At 58.8% G+C, this 16,379-nt stretch overlaps 1 protein-coding gene across 8 annotated transcripts in view; it reads left to right on the top strand.

Moving 5' to 3' along the window:
- The window catches only part of FAM53A (family with sequence similarity 53 member A), a 31,247-nt gene extending 28,059 nt beyond the window's left edge, over positions 1-3,188 (top strand). For all 8 annotated transcript variants that reach the window (XM_073891301.1, XM_025887525.2, XM_025887527.2 and 5 more), the window contains one exon: positions 2,461-3,188. In XM_073891301.1, coding sequence (XP_073747402.1) covers positions 2,461-2,772 — 312 coding nt within the window. In that variant the 3' untranslated portion in view covers positions 2,773-3,188. The remainder of the gene's footprint in view (positions 1-2,460) is intronic.
- Positions 3,189-16,379: the final 13,191 nt, after the last annotated feature.

Below are 16,379 nucleotides of genomic sequence, written 5' to 3'. Positions count from 1 at the left end.
CCCGGAAGTGGGGGAGGGCGGTCTAGGGATCCTGTTGCTTCTCAGCTGGCTTCCTTGTTACAGCTCCCTCACCCAGCACGCTCTGACGTGCTCAGCACCCCTGCACACACACACACCTGCTTGTGCACATCCCATGTGTGGTGTGGACATTCCGAGCCCCGCAGGCCTCTCCCGCAGCTGGCTGAGGACGGCGCTCGGGTTTGCCCCGTGGGCCCCATGGGGCTTCCCGTTGCTGGTGCGTCCGCATTTCTCTCCACAGCTGGACCCCTGGTGGGACAGGTGCTCGTGGGTGCTGGGCTTCAGGCACCTGCAGGCAGCTGGGGGCCCCCCCAGGGCTCCTGCTCAGCCCTGGCCTTCCGGCCGGCTGGGCCCCCATGGGCAGGGTGTGATCTGGCTGAGCAGAGACGCAGTGAGCTCCCTCACGAAGCTGGGGCTGTGCTCTCCAGGAGCACAGATCCGTGTGCTGTGGTTGGGAGATGGCCTGACGTCTTGGACAGTGCACACGTGGCTGGCCAGGCCCCGGATGGTCGCTGAAGAGAATTTGGGATGGCTCACAGGCACGTTCCTAATTTCCCTTCAGTCTCATCAGCTTAGCTGGAGCTGGTACGTCGGCTTGGGGTGGTGGAAGCACAGGGCACCTGCTCATACCCCACAGGAAGCCGGGGCCTGGCTCTGGGGCTGCAGCGGTCCCCCCAGATGGCACACAAGTGGAAGGACCCTGTAACATCTAGAGCCCCTGATTTATAACTCAAAAGTCTTGACCTTTGATATTTGAAAGAAGATATTTTGTGTTCATGTGCTTCGATGCGGGTAACCTGAAACCAGAGTGACGGCAGCAGCGGCAGGACTGTCCAGGGTCACACGTGGCAGTGTGGCCCAGGCCACTCCGAATGGGCCTCACAGCCTGGCTTCCCATCATCCCCAGCGTTGTGTGGTGGCTCACCCCCGACCGAGGGGGCGGGCAACACCCCTTTTGGGGCCATGTGGCTGATGCTCAGAGTGTAGGTCACAGCTCTGTGTGTGTGGTTTCGTTGAGTGGCTGCCGTGTCTCCCAGGCGGCCTGAGTGGACTTGCGCAGAGCCTGCCGTTTTCCAGCTGTGGCCCTTAGATGGGCTCGTGGCCCAGCGACAGAGGACCTCTCTGCGGCGGTCCTCCCGCCACCTGTCTGGCCACTGCTAGCTCGCATGTGTGCCGTGGGGTCGGCGCCATCCACACATGGCCCAGCACAGGGACAGAGCAAGACCAGGAGGCTGGGGGGCCAGGCAGGCAAGGGGCCCTGCGGAGACAGGCCAGGTCCTCAAGAAGTGACCGCTACTGTCACATCCACCTTGATTTGAATAAAGGAGTTATTTCATGGGTCCTCATTCTGTGACCAAACTTTGTGACCAGTTGTATCTTTAAAGGTTGAATCCTTAGAATTTTATTTTTCAGTGGCTTAGTTATTATAGAACAACAAGAAAAGTCAGGTTGTTTGTTTTATAGAGCCAAATAATTTCCTTAAAAGTGCTGATTTCAAAGAGGGGGAAGCATTTATTTACTTGAATTCACTGTGGCACTGTTTCTAGGAAATTTTCTAGCCAAAGAGATGGTCGTTATGAGGCACATCTTGGCTCTTTGGGTTTCGGTTGGGTTTCAGTTGCTCAGCTTGTGTTCTGGGCCCTCAGATGTAGGTGCCGGAGCCCAGGTCAGAGTGCGGGAGCGGCTGTGTCCCCGCGGCTGGTCCAGGCTTGCGCATTGCCCCACCCTGTGTGCGCAGATGCTCCTTAGAAGCCCCGAACCACGTGCTGACACCTGTGTGGGGGCAGCCTGGGTGTGGCTCCAGAGAGGAGGCTGACCCCAGAGTTGCTGAGGTCACACTGGGGCAGGTGGAGCCACGTGGGGCCAGCTTGGGAGGCCGCTCCAGCAGCGGGGTAGGTGTGCAGTGGCCCACATGCATGTGCTGCCCCAAGATGCCGGGCCAGGAGTTCAGGGCGAGGGCTGGGGGGCTGGTGTCAGGGAGATGGGGCCCTGGTCGGGCCAAGGGGGCTGCTGTCGTGTGTGGTCTGGAGGTGGGCTGTGGCCAGGGGTGGAGCGGGGAGGCCGGCACATGCTCCCAGCACCAGGGCTGGGGTGGCCTGCTGGGTCTTAGGAGCCTGGTGGGATAGCCAAGGAGAGGTGCCACCTGAGTGGACAGGGCTCTGTCTGCAGTTGGGGGAGAGCCCGGCAGCCTCCATCTTTAACAGCCCGGCGAAGATCTGGCTGGGGGCAGGGGGCAGAAAGGCAGTGCCGGCCCATCCAGGGAGTCAGGTCTCAGCAGGCAGCATGCCGGCCAGCCGCCGGAGGCCTGCCATGCCGGGCGGGCCTGAGTGTGGTGTGTGGCTGATGCACGGGGACCAGACGCTGTATGTGAATTTGGGGATCCACTCCTGGGTCAGTGTAACCCCGTGGATGTGCTTTAAGCTCGTATCTTTTCTGTTTCAGACTTTAAAAAATTCAAAAAGCCTTTGTTCCCTTGATTATGAAGACGAAGAGGAGGATGACAGCCAAGTGAAGCTGGCCCCGTATGCCCCACGCGGCCCCACGGGCATCATCACTCCCGGCTCCAGACCACTGGGCGTGTGCCCCAGCCCCTGCTGCACCGGCCCCGGCCCGTGGGCCTCTTGGGAGCCCATGGCCGCTGAGGGCGAGGGCGGGAGTGGCGGCGACCCCAGTGACTGGGAGAGCGCTGGGGAGGAGGGGGCCTTCCCTCCCGGCCGCGGCGAGCTGGACCTGGGGCAGATCGAGAGCAACTGACCCCCGGCGGGGGGTCCGGGGCCACTGCCCCCAGTTTCTTCCCGGCTCACGGACAGGAGCTGGGCTACGCAGAACTTTGAACATTAGGTGTAATTTTGATCCAGTTTTTCCTAAAGAAGTATTTTGGATTTTTATGGCTTTTACAGTTCTGGAGAAAGCTGCTGTATTTTGAACGAATTTTCGGAAGGGCATTCTATGAAACGGGAGGCTGCGGGCCGATCCCAGCACAGGTGTGCGTTCTTTTTCTAAAACCCCTGCCGTGCAGGGCGCGGGGGTCCGTGAGTGCCGAGCAGCCGGCCTGCTGCTGCCCGTCACCTCTTCGGAGCGCCAGGCGGTGGTGCCTGTGTGCTCAGGAGCTCTGGGATGGTGGTCCTGGCAGCACCTGGTCTGACTTCAATAAAAGGCGTTTGCTTCCCCGTGTTTGTTTCTGGCTGAAAGCAGTTGGGCCTCGGGCCTGTGGGTCTCGTGCAGCACAGGGTTTTCATTTAATGACATGGGGGGTTTGTCCCTGAGACTCTGACCTCAGGAGTTTTGAGTAGGAGGGCGCAGTCTGTGGTAGTGAAAGAAAACAGCAATAACCTTCAGAGAAATTTTCTTGATCTCCCCCGCACCGAGAACATTTTCCAAGCTCACAGCCATGCACGGGGACCGCTGTCCCTGGTGCGGACGTAGACAGGAGGTGCCGGTCTGCAGGACGCCGGGCTTTTTTGGGCCTGCCCGCTGGCCCCTTCCCTGCGGGATGGGGGGTCCTACAGCCCACCACCGATCCCTCAGGCCCACCCTGCACTGACCTCCTGCCACGTGGCTGACGTGCACTCCTGGGAGTCGGAAGTGGCCATCATGGCTTCTCCAGTGACCGTCGAAGAACTTTTTTCCTTCCACTCTTGGCTGTCGTCCGAGGGTCCCTGAGATTCCGGAGATGCCCGTTCATCTTGTTCACTCACTGGAAGGCCTCCTGAGGGAGCAGGCGCCCTGCGTCTCAGCAGACGTGCTGTGGCCAGAGTCAGACGTCAGAGACAGAGTTTGTTCTAGAACAGTCCGCCTGGCCAGTTAGTGGTCTCAACCATGGGGAGTTTAGAAAATACTGGTGTCTGGGCCCCTCCGGGGTGTTGCCTGGATGGGATGGGGTAGGGGGGCTGTTTGGAGCTGTCTGGCTTTAACCCGAAGAGGAGAGATAGATGATCCAGGTGCGGCAGAGCCGTTTCCCCTGGGACCCCGAGCCCTTTGGTCCTTCGGTCCTCAGCGGCCTCCCGGGGCTGGCAGACGTCTGGCCACGTGTGGGTCTGGTGTGGGACCCGAGCCTGCGGGCCACCTGCAATGCAAAGAAGCCTTTGGCAGTTTCTGAGAGGGGCCTTTGGGGGTCAAGCTGGTGCCCACGGGCATCACCAGCGTCCCCAGAGCCACCACCTGGCCAGAGAGCCTCTGGGACCCACAGGCACGCCCTTGGTGGGCACGTGACTTGGGTCCCAGGATCCCTGCATTGGATTTCCAGCACAACTGGGAGGTTGTGTTTTGGGTTGAATTTCGGGAGATAGGCTCTGTGTACTTAGCTGCATAGAGCCAGTGTCCCCACTCAGAACTTTGCTCCGGGGCCGACCTGTGGATCTGGTGGGGCGGGGGTGAGGTGGGGGCGAGGTCCCTGGGCCAGCAGAGCCTGGCCACGGGGCTGTGGGGCAGTAACGGGTGGGGGGAGGTTGAAGGGGCCTCGGTGTCATTGGTATCACCCACACCATATTTTCTTGCCACATCCTGATAACAAAAAGATAGCAAACAAAACCTTGTGTGTTTGGGAAATTTAAAAATGCACTTTACCTAACTCATTGGCCAAAGAAGAAATCATCCAAGTTAGACAATACTTTAAACTGAATGGTCCTGAAAACGGTACATATCAAAACTTGTCAAATGTATCTTAGGTTGTAGAAAGAAGGACATCTATAGCCCTATGTGATTACGTTAGAAGAAATGAGTGGGAAATCAGCCAGCTTAGCTTCCAATTTAAGAACAAGGCAGAGGGGCGCCTGGGTGGCTCAGTCAGTTGGGCGACTGCCTTCGGCTCAGGTCGTGGTCCTGGAGTCCCGAGATCGAGTCCCGCATCGGGCTCCCTGCTCGGCGGGGAGTCTGCTTCTCCCTCTGACCCTCCCCCCTCTCGGGCTCTCTGTCTCTCATTCTCTCTCTCAAATAAATAAATAAAATCTTTAAAAAAAAAAAAAACAAGGCAGAGGTCAGCAGATGCCCTTGAAAGGAAGTAAATATTTTGGATTTGGGGAGTGCAGGTGGTGTCCCCCCCCCGATTTCATCCCCACACTGTCATTTGCTGACCCCTGAATGTGGGGGATGAACGAGCAAAGCTGAAGGGAAAAGAGGGAGCGCAATCCTAAGAGCAGGCGCTTTGCCAGAAGGGACGGGTCAGGAGCTGTACCGGGAAGGGCCGGGGGCGAGCAGGTTGTCTTCGGAACGCGGAGGGGCCGTGCAGGCCGTGAAGAGAGTGCGGCTGGTCCAAGCGACTTGGAAGCAATGACATGTTCCTGGAGAAATAGCGCCAACCACCCAGCGGGGAAGAGAGACGCCAGGGCTGGTCCCGGGAAGCGTAGTGTGAAAAGCTGTGGTTCAACACCTTCCCGTATGGAAGGCACCAGCGCAGGCTGGCTTTGGAGGCAAGTGCTGCGAAATACCCAAGTGTGATCCTGACGTGAAATCAGACGCGGGCAGGGATGGGGGCGCTGCTGATGGCCGTCCGCTGACCGCTGTGGCCACGGTGGCGGACAAGCCCCCGGGGCAGGTCTCCGAGAGCCTCCTCTCCCTGCTCCCATGCCCGCCCTTTTAGGTGGTGTGGGGAGGGCTGGGGGGCCGGGGACGGAGCCCTCAGGGCCACTGGGAGCCTCAGCTGGGCCCGCCCGGGCAGTAGGCCCCGCCTGCTCTCCTGCCGCCCACACGGGTCCCGTGTGCTTGAAGAAGCTCAGGGCGCTCCCACCGCACCCCGAGGTCAAGGGCATGGGCAAGCAGGGTCAGGCTCCTGCAGCCTTCGTCCCTGCCCTCCAGACCGCGAGGGAGGGGGCCCTGGTTCTCTCACAGGGGCGGCAGCCCGGCGAGCCGAGCCCCTCACTCCCTCTCCCTGCGCCCCTGACCTCGGCCCCCCGGCTGTGCCAGCCCTCCCGCCTTCGGCCCTGGTGTCACGTCGGACGGGAAGCCCGTCCCTGTCACCCGACGTCCAGTCGCGTGCTTTTTCTATTTTTTTGCAGTTGCGGATATAGCTTCTTTAAGCCTCGTTAAGTTACTTTTGTTAATTTATATTGTCCTGGAAAATGGCCCATTTCGTCAAGAAGATCCGACGTGTTAGCTCGTCACTGCGTCTCCGCAGCTCCCAGTCCTTGTGCACGGCCCTCGCGGCCCCACTTCTCTCGCTCCTGGCCAGAGGTTGCTTTATTTTGTTTATTTATTTTGAGGACCGGCTCTTGGATTTACTGATGAGTTCTTCCATTTTTCTTGTTTCCAATTCATTAATTCGCCTTTATCTTTACCCCTCCTGCTCCCGTGGATTTACTTTATTGTCTGTTTTCCCTCCTTGTGTCGAATGTTTAGTGCATTTATTATCAGTCTCTCTTGCTCAGTAATAAAAGCATTTAAGGTTGTGAATTCCCCACCAGCCCCTCCCGAAGCTGGCTCCGCGGACGTGCGGTCTCCCTTTTCTGGACGGCTGTAAATCTGTCCTGGAGACTTTTATTTACTCTCTGACCTAGGAGTTATTTAGGCGAGCACTTTTGAATTTCCAAATCATCTGGCTTCTCTTTTAGATCCTTTGATTAATTTTTAGGTTGGTTGTATTGTTTTAAATAATGAGCCCTGTAGATGTTTGGTTGTTTGGGATGCAGTGAGGCACATGTGCACGTGTGTGTGCCTCCCTGTGTGTGCAAGCACACGCATGTGTAAGCCCCATGTATGCGTACACATGCCCACACGTGGGTCCACGTGCGCGTGCCGCTCTGCCCACATGACTGCATGCGTACGCATATGCATGTAGCATGTAGCATGTAGCATGTTCTATGGTTTCTGACCAGGTGACTGCCACCCGGTCAAGGACATTCACAAGAGGACTGCAGGCCCTTGTCCTCGCTCTAGCTGTGTCCCCCGATCCTGGGTCTCTGGGTGAGGTCTGGGCCGCCCACGGTGGTCTGACAGGCCGGCCTCCTCTCCCAGTGGAGCCGGGATCCCCGTTGTGTTCGCAATGATGTTCCTGACCCCACACCCCGGATGGCCAGGTCTGCTATTGACAGGGCCCATCACCGGGTGGCCTGGGGGACGCTGGGCCCAGCACAGGCTGCAGCGGAGGGCAGGCTTGTCCTGCGGCTCCCATCGTCCCTCTGGAGCAGCCGGAGCAGGTGTGTGGAGTGCTGGAGAGGACCCGGCAATTTTCAAACAGAAAGTTCAATTTAATTCCTAGTTTGCTAATTACACAAAATTAGGAGTAGATGTTATTATTTTTATTCATCTGTTGAGATGGTCATATGGTATTTCTTCTTTAATCTGTATATGAGTTTTCTAGGGCTGCTGCAACAATGACCACGGCCTGGGGAACATTGCTTCTCTCAGAGCCCTGGAGGCTGGGAGTCTGAGATCCAGGTGTGGGTGGGCTCCCCCTGAGGCCTCTCCCGTGTCCTTACGTGGTCGTCCCTCTGTGAGTGTCTGTGTCCTCATCTTCTCTTATAAGGACACCAGTCACATTGGATTAGTGCCCACCCCAGGGACCTCATTTTACCCTAACAATTGCTTTAAAGACCCTATGTCCAATTTTTTTATTGTGGTAAAATACACATAAAATGTACCATTGTAATCATTTTAAGTGGGTGGTTCAGTGGCATCAGGCACATTCACAATGTTGATTGTGAATTCATTCACCCTCCACCTCCAGAACTTGTTCGTCTTCCCAGACTGCCCCCAGGAAACACTAGCTCCCCATCTCTCCCGTCCCCAGCTCCCCGACACCCACCATCCACTTTCTGTCTCTATGATCTGACTCCTCTGGGGACTCACGGGAGTGAGACCATCCAGTGTTGTCCCTTTGGGGCTGGCTCATGTCACTGAGCCCAGTGTCCTCAGGGTTCACCCAGGTGGTGGCAGGTGCCTGCACCTCCTCCCTGTTTAAGGCTGAATAACACTCCATCGTGTGGATTGTTGTCCGTTTTGTTTATCTGTCCATCCATCTGTCCATCCGTCCGTCCATCCATTCATCCATCCATCCATCAACCCATCCATTCATCCGTCTGTTTGTCCATCTTTCCATCTGTCCATCCATCTTTTCATCTCTCCATCTGTCCATCCATCTGTCCATTGTCCATCCATCCGTCTGTCCATCTGTCCATTAATCTATCCATTCATCCATGTGTCCATCATCTATCTGTCCATCCATCCTTCCATCTGTCCATCCATCTGTCCATCCATCCATTTGTTCATCTATCTGTCGTCTGTCCATCCATCTTCCCATCTGTCCATCCATCCATCCTTCTATATGTCCATCCATCTGTCCTCCATCTGTCCATCCGTCCCTTCATCCATCCATCCATCCATCTGTCCATCCATCCATCTGTCCGCCCGTCTGTCCATCCTTCCATCTGCCTGTCCATCCATCTGTCCATCTATGTTGTCTCTCTGTCCATCTTTCCATCTGTCCATCCATCCATCCATCCTTCTATCTGTCCATCCGTCTATCCTCCATCTGTCCATCTGTCCATCCGTCCATCCATCCATCCGTCCATCTGTCCATCTGTCCGTCTGTCCATCCGTCCACCCGTCCACGGACACGGGGGTGCTTCCCTGTCTCAGCTGCTGTGCATGATGCTGCCGTGAACACAGGGGTGCCGGCCTCTCATCCAGACCCTGCTCTCCGTTCTCCGGGGAGCACACCCAGACGTGGAATGGCTGGGCCGTGGGCCTATTCTGTGCTTAGGGTTTTGAGGACCCTCCACGGTGTTTTCCACAGCGGCTGCACCCCACGGTGCACGGGGTTCCGGTTGCCCCACGTCCTCGCCAAGGCTTGTCGGTCTCCGCTCCTTTGAAAGCGGCCGTCCTGCAGGGTGTGGGGTGGGGTCTGTGGAGTTTTTTTGCTCTTGATACCTAACACCTGCCTTATAGTAAGAAATTTATTGAAACTTTCTGGCCTAACATGGCCAACTTTTATAGATATTCCACCCGTGCTTGAAAAGAAACTATATTCTGAAAATGTCTGCAGCATTGTGTGTATGTCTGTTAGGTCCAGATTTATTGTACAAATCTACATCCTTACTGAATTTTTTGTCTACCTGATGCATCAAGTACTGAAGCCTGTTAGACTCTGGTGGCTGATTTGTCCATTTCTCCTGGTGGTTTGTTCTTGCATTTGCATTTAGAATTATTATATATTGCTGTTGCATTGAACCTTTTATAATTACAAACCAGTGCTGTCTGTCTCTAGCGATGCTTTTGCTCCCATTCTATTTGGCCTCATGTGGGTGTAGATGTGCCATCTTTCTTTTGGCCTCCATGTTTGCCAGCCCTTCATTCCTTCCAGTGGACCTGAGTTTCCTTCAGGTATCATTTGTCTTCAGCCTGAAAATTTTTCTTTTCTTTTTAAAGATTTTGTTTTTAAGTCATCTCTACACCCAGGGTGGGACCCGAACTTAGAACCCTGAAATTGAGAGTTGTACGCTCCACCTGCTGAGCCAGCCAGGTGCCCCTGAAAATTTTTCTTTAACATTTGTTGTAATCAGGGATGCTGTCTCAGCCTTCATTTATCTGAAAATACATTCCTTTTGCCTTAATTTTTGAAGGATCATTTTGCCAGATACAGAATTCTGGCTCGTCTTCTTTTCCTGTACGTTAAAGAAACAGTTCCATTGCCTCCTGGCTTGGATAGCTTTCAATGAGAAGTCAGAGTGGTTTCACTGTTTTCCCTGTCCAAAATGTATCCTGGGTTGTTTTGTTTTTCCTGGAAGCTTTTAAGATTTTCTCTTCATTTTTGGTTCCCAGCAAGTTGGCCGTGACATATGTAGGAATGAAGCTCAGGGTAGCTTTCTGCCGCACCCTCTCTTCTTCCCTCTGGGCTCTGGCTTCACACACGTCCGACCGTGGGTGGTTCATGCCGTGGCCCAAGACTGGCTGACTCCCCCGGTCCCTGCAGGCAGACCCGTGGCGCCAGCTGGGTCGCAGCCTGGTGTGAAGGTTGCTGGTGAGGCTCTGCCCGCCAGGAAAGGCAGCTCTCTCTCTGGAACTTGGCCCCTCACCGGCCCCGTGACAGAGCAGGGCTTGAATTTGGCTGCGTCTCTCTTGCTGCCACGGGACTGGTGGCTTTGACACGCCTCTGCCTGGAAGTGGAGCTCAGCAGGCGAACGTCTTACATCCTTTCATGCTGAGTCTCTCTGGAACCTCACACAGTAGGTCTTCAGCAGACTAGAGTGGTTTTCCTAACCTGACCTTCAGCTTTTACATTTGGTGGGTTTTCATTTATTCCTTGTGTCACCCGAGCCGGTGCCTTGTGTCCCTTATTCAGATCCATAAGTGGGGACCCCAGCAGTTGTACCGAGCACCCTCCCATCATAAAGTGTGAAGGTCATCCAGGTCTTGACCTTCCTCCTGGACAGAATCAGAACCTGGGGCCGCTGGCATCCTGGCCGCATCCCTCTTGCTTTGACTGTCCTGCTGCTGTGTTTTGGGCAGTTGTGTTTTCAGCCCCACAAGTTGTTGCTCCCGCCACGTGGCTGGCCGTCTGGTGACCCGTGCACTTTCTGCTTCAGTCGCATGTCTTCCCCTTTCGGTGCACGTGCCTCGTCAGCGGCTGTCCTGGGTTCCTGCTACATGGGCTTCTCTGCAGGGAGGTGGGCCAGCCGGCAAACAATGGGGCCCCCATGATGGCGGCCACCGTCTCTGTAGCCTGACCTTGGAGCGCGACGCCACACTGTTTGCTTGGACACGAACCACTGGGTGCTACCTCCGCTCAGCGAGAGCCCCAGGACGTGGGGGTCCTGGGGCGTCTCAGAGGCCACCTGAAATGCCCTGGGTACAGAGCCTTCTTTCTGTGTGGTGAACATGTCCTTAGTTCAGAGGACCTTCTCGCTGGCCGCCACGGGCCGTGTGCCGGGCTGCTCCCTCCCGGAGGAGCTCCCTGTCTGGACGTGTGCTTGGGACAGGAAGCCACGATGCTAAGTGATAGGTAAGACTGCGAGGCCCTGTCCCTGAGCTGCAGAGGGCCAGGGCCCATCGCCGGTGCCTGGGCCGAACATGGAGGCCTGGGTGTCAGCCGTGCGGGGAGGCTCGCCCTGCCGGTGCCCGGACAGCACAGGCGAGTGGGCTGAGGGCGCTGGGCCGGGGCACAAGCCGTCCTCTGTCTGTTGTATCATTGTGATTTTAAAGTGTTACAATCATTTATTGGAAGCATCCTTTTAATGTTGGTATGCCAGGGATTTAACGACTTGGGTATTAATTTTACATGTTACTGTACATCCAAACTCATTGTCTTTTCTTAAACTTTTTTTGAGGTGCAGTGCACAGCGTAAAATCCGCTGTGGCCATTTTAAGGCGGCAAGTAGTGTGCTCGCCCGGCGTGCGGCCACCGTCTTGTTCTGAGACACCGTGTCCCCCTGCCCTTGGTGGTCACTCCCTCTCCCTCAGCCGTGCCCTGTCTGCCCTGTCGGTGTGGATTTGCCTGTTCCGGGCACTTCACAGGAATGGACTCTCCAGCAGGGCCCTTTGTGTCTGGAGAGTCGGCGGAGACTCTGGAGCCTTGGGGCAGTGGCCCCGTGCCGGGTGATGGTTACGGGCGCGCGTGGCCTGGGGTGTGTGTTTCTAAAGCTCGTTTCTGCGGTGTGTCCGCACGGGCTCCAGGGTGGGCAGGCTGCAGCCCTAGGGCCACCCCCAGCCCATTGGCCACTAAGTGCTTTGTCGGGTCACACCCGTGAGGCTGCATTGTCGTCTGTGGCTCACGGCACAGACCGTCTGACCCGTGAAATGGAAATATTGGCTCTGCTCTTTACGTAAGTTTGCCAACCTGGAAGTCCACGCTGTGCCCTTTAGGCACCCAGCCTCTGCCGCCAACAGGCCCAGGTGCCTCCCCAGACGTGTGTCCCTGGGGCCATGTGTTCAGGACCGGGGGCCTCATGGCTGGGCCCGCGCAGGCTGGGGCGCAGGGGCCTCCGGCTCCCAGAGCCTGCTGCTGTGTCGGGGGCTGTGTGGTTTACAGCGCCGAGGGCACGGGCCTCGCGGTGGGGCCCACATGGTGCTGGAGGTGCTCTGCAGGGCCGCCCAGAAACCCCTGCAGGAGCTGGATGGTGGACGCCTGGGGCAGCGGGAGGCTCGCCTTCTCTTCCCCGGAAATGGCGGAGCCAGAGAGGCAGCCGAGCCCCAGGCAGTCCCGGGAAGGTGGTGTCCTGTTCTGCCCAGAGCTGGCCTGACCACCCCCCGACCCCGTCCGCAATTGCCCTCAGGCATGGCCTCTAGGGTACACAGTCCAGCGGGGGGGCGGCTCTCGAGGCCCAGTGCTGGGCTTCCGCTGGCTGGTCCCTGGAGGCCCCTGCTGTCTCCCACCCTGTGGCTGGGTGGTCCTGCGGTGGCCGGCAGCCCCAGCCATGCTGCCCCTGGCAGCCACTGGGTGGCAGCAAAGATCACCCCTGGCAGTGCCTTCTCCCTCAGGCTCTGCCTGGGGTGGCCTGGAGCCCAGGGGCTGGGGGTGCAGACCCTCCGGGGCTCGAGGTAAGGTGGCAGTGGGGACCTTGGTCAGCCCTGCCAGCCCCACTACCCCAGGCCTTCTGGTGGCTCCTTCTACGTCCTAGCCAGGGCTGGTTCAAGGAGGAGATTACAGTGCTGTCCCCAGAGGACTGTTTGGCATCCTGGGGGACATGGGTGGGGAAGAGACAGTCCCCCCCCACGAAACCCTTCCATCCAAGGGGATTGTTGAGTGCCCAGCTCTGGGTGGGGTGGGACAGGGTGAGCTGTGGCTGTGGGTGTGGTCCCAGGTGACTGGGTTTGGCCCAAGTAAGTGTGGGTGTGGTCCCAGGTGGATTGTGGGTGTGGCTCAGACAAGTGTGGGTGTGGTCCCAGGTGACTGTGGTGTGGTCCCAGGTGGGCTGTGGGTGTGGTCCCAGGTGGCTATGGTGTGGTCCCAGGTGACGTGGGTGTGGTTCTAGGTGGATTGTGGGTGTGGTTCTAGGTGGGCTGTGGGTGTGGCCCAGGCAAGTGTGGGTGTGGTTCCAGGTGGCTGTGGGTGTGGCCCAAGTGAGTGTGGGTGTGGTCCCAGGTGGGCTGTGGGTGTGGTTCCAGGTGGGCCGTGGGTGTGGTCCCAGGTGGCTGTAGATGTGGTCCCAGGTGGGCTGTGGGTGTGGTCCCAGGTGGGCTAGGTGGGCTGTGTAGAATTTATGGAGGGGACCCTGAGCCCAGAGAGTTGGGGTGACTTGCCTGAGGCCACACAGCTCACAGTGGAGCTGGAATCTTCCAGGGATCATTCCGTGGTTGGTGGGGAGCCACGTGGGTTCTGGGAAATTGAGTTTCAAGCCCTAGGCCCCCACTGACTTGCCGCATGACTTTGGGAGGAGCCACCCCACTGAGGGGAGACCTTGGGAGGGGCTGCTGCTGGGACCACAGGGGAGGCATGAGGGGCTTGGGGCCCCTGGAGGGGGAGCTCTAGAGGGAGGATGCCAGTGAGGGCCTGAGCGCCCCCTCGCATGGGCTTGCTCCCCACTGCAAGCTGGCCTTGGCTGCAGCTCTGGCCGCTCTTGTCACCATCTGGGGAGCACTAGTAGGGTCAGACCCAGGCTGTACGGGGGTTGGCCTCAGAGGGCAGCGGGCTGGGCACCCCTCAGATGCCCTGATCCTGAGGCTGTTGGAGAAGTGGTCATGACACATAAGGGCCCCGGGAAGTGTGCCCTCCATGACTGATCTCAACTGTCACTCGAGGGACAGAGCCACCAGCCAATCAGCCGCCTGTGGCTCAGGCAGGGTCAGGTCTGGCCAGACCAGATGCAGGGTCCTGCATCCCTTGTGCAGGGAGGCTGTGTGGGGGGACTCAAGGCCAGGCCGGAGCAGGGGTGGGTGGGCACTGGGCAAGGAAGCCGTAACCTGTGCAGGCCTAGGTGGGGGCAGAGGCAGTGCCCAGTTCTTGGGCAGATGTGACCGCAGCACCAGACACCAAGGCCTCCGTGTGTCCTTCGATGACCCTCTTTGGAACTGATGGGGTCTCCTTCGGGCACTGGGTCCCGCAGAAGCGGTGGGCCTTTCCCTTGGAAGATGGGCTGTGTGTCTGTGTGTGGGGGGGCTGCCCAGGGCCCACCTGGGACCCCAGCCCAACCACAACAGCAGCGCCAGTGCTGACCCCAAACCCCACCTGAGCCTGAACCCCAGCCCCAACCCCCACCCATCCCAAATCCCAAGGCCACCCCAGCGCTTCACCCTGACCCCACCCCACCCTCCAGTTAACTCACTGGGACTCGCTACTGCTGGGGTCAGGTGCCCGGGACCCTCCTGCCCTCTCCCCACAGCCTCCCAAATGGGGGCAGCCCACATCCTGACTGGTTGCAGCCCGTGGAGATGGAGCAAGACAGGTTGGAGCAAGACAGACAGCCCCCCGGCTGGGGGGCTGGGGTGGGGGCTGGGCAGGTGCTGCCCCAACCCCCTTTCCTGTTACCTACCCCCCTGGCTCGTCTCTTAGTGGGGGCCACCCCATGCCAAGTCACAGGTACCCGTCCTTCCCATACCCCTGCCCCGCGGCAGCCTGCCCACCTGGAGGCCTGAGGTGGGGGGCTGGTCCCTCCCCCTCAGACAGGTGCACAGAGACCCCATCCCAGCCCCGGTGACCAGGACATTGTCTTTGGGTCTCTGGGGGACTGCCACCCCGATCCTGTGGCAGGGTTTTCCTGCTGGGCCCGTGAGCCCAGGAGGCCTCTCTGCGTTGGACTGGTCAGGTTTCTGTCATGATGCTGCTGTGGGGCTGATGGCAAGAGCATCCATTGATCTCCCATGGAAGCGCAGGCCAGGCCCAGTCGGCGTGGCTCCTCCTGGGCCATTGAGGCAGGCCCAGCACGCAGCATGTCACATCCCCTTGTGTCCTGTTGGTCGAGTCAGGTCTGATGGCTGGACCCAGGGTCAGTGGGTGGGGACACTCCGGCCAGCCTCTGGGCACCTGCAAAGGATGTGGCTGTGGGGTCCTATATTGGGGGACAGGCGTTGGGACCGCGGATCCCCGGACTGCGGCTGGCCACCTGGGGCCGCTCCACCCAGGCTGCACCGGCACTGACCACGCTGGCCCAGACCCTGGGCTGTGCTGCCTCTCACGCCGTGGCTGATGTCCTTGAGTGACCCCTTCAGCACGGTGCTGCATGAGAGGGCCTTCTGCTGTCATCTGACCTGAGGGGCAGCACCGCTGGGACAGAATTCTCGGCCGGCTTTCTTGGAAAGATCCAGCAGCCTGGCCTGTGCCCTGTGGGGGTATGGGGGGCTGGGGCCAGCCTGGCTGCTCTCAGCTCTCCCCTTTGGTTCACGTGTAGGGTTGTGTTACTGCTTCTCCTGGAGGGACTGGGGTGGGAATCTGTCGGTGGGCTTTGCTGGGTTCCCCCTCGGCCCCCCTCTCTGGCAGCCCCTGGCGCGTCACATCTGGGACGCGGAGTGGGTGGTCTCGCTGCCTCGCGAGCTCCGTTTCCTCCTTGGGCAGTGGGAAGCCTGGACCTGCCTGGCGCCCTGCTCTCCCGTCACCGGGGCTCATGGAGCGTTTCCCCAATGCCACGTGGCTGCAAGGGACACCGATACCCTTGGGCTCCAGCTGCCGTTGCCATACTGAGTCTGCGGTCTGGGGCCCTGCCCTCTCTCTGCATGTTGAAGGGGCCCCCGGGGTGCCCGGCCTCGGAAGTCACTGTGTGAGCCCTGCCGTGGCCTTCTAGCCCCGGCCTGCAGTGCCCTGGTGGTGGGTCCACCATTCCCTCAGTGGACAAGGAGATGAGGCCGGGTGGGGTGGGCAGGCCTCCTTGAGGGGACAGCAGTCAGCTCGCCCGGTGCACTGTCAGCCCCTCCTGGTCCTGTGGGCGAAGTGGCTTTTCCACTGCGCGGCATTGGGAGGGGACTGGGCGGGAGGCAGCCGGCTCTCCCTGTGGACGCCGAAGCCTGACCGTGGGACAGGCCGCTGGAAGCTGGCTGGAGCTGCCGAGGCAGGAAGGCCAGTGCCCCGGGGCCGGCCCTCACACATGCTGGGGTCTCTGCGGAGGGGAGGCCCTGTCTCCCGGCCCAGAGGCTGTGCCCAGCCCGGCACCGAGCTTCTCACCGCCCACCAGAGACGGAGCCCATCAACGCTGCCCCCTCGACTTTTTTCTCCTCCCCAATTAATTAATTTAAATTGACCATTAAGTCAGCCGAGTTTTTGATTGATATTTTCATTAGCAGCCCTGTCCGACGCCCCAGGAATGTATGGTAATGTCCAATCCGCGGGCGGGCCGCGCTCCTCCTGCCGCGCGCTGAGTTATGGCTGGCACCGTTGCGCGTCTCCCAGGGTAATTTGAATTCAGATGAGCTGCCGCAGTGTTCCGGAGCCTGGCGGCCGGCCGCTGACGGATGGCACTCGGGTTATCACAAGGTCATTGGCGCAGCCGCCACCCGCCGTGGGA

This window comes from Callorhinus ursinus, unplaced genomic scaffold (assembly GCF_003265705.2).
Source record: "Callorhinus ursinus isolate GAN/ISIS: 27379988/994484 unplaced genomic scaffold, GSC_fseal_2.0 scaffold4, whole genome shotgun sequence".
NCBI classification, from domain to species: Eukaryota; Metazoa; Chordata; class Mammalia; order Carnivora; family Otariidae; genus Callorhinus; species Callorhinus ursinus.
The sequence above is the reverse complement of the archived record's forward strand: the minus strand, read 5'-3'. Positions and strand labels throughout refer to the sequence as shown.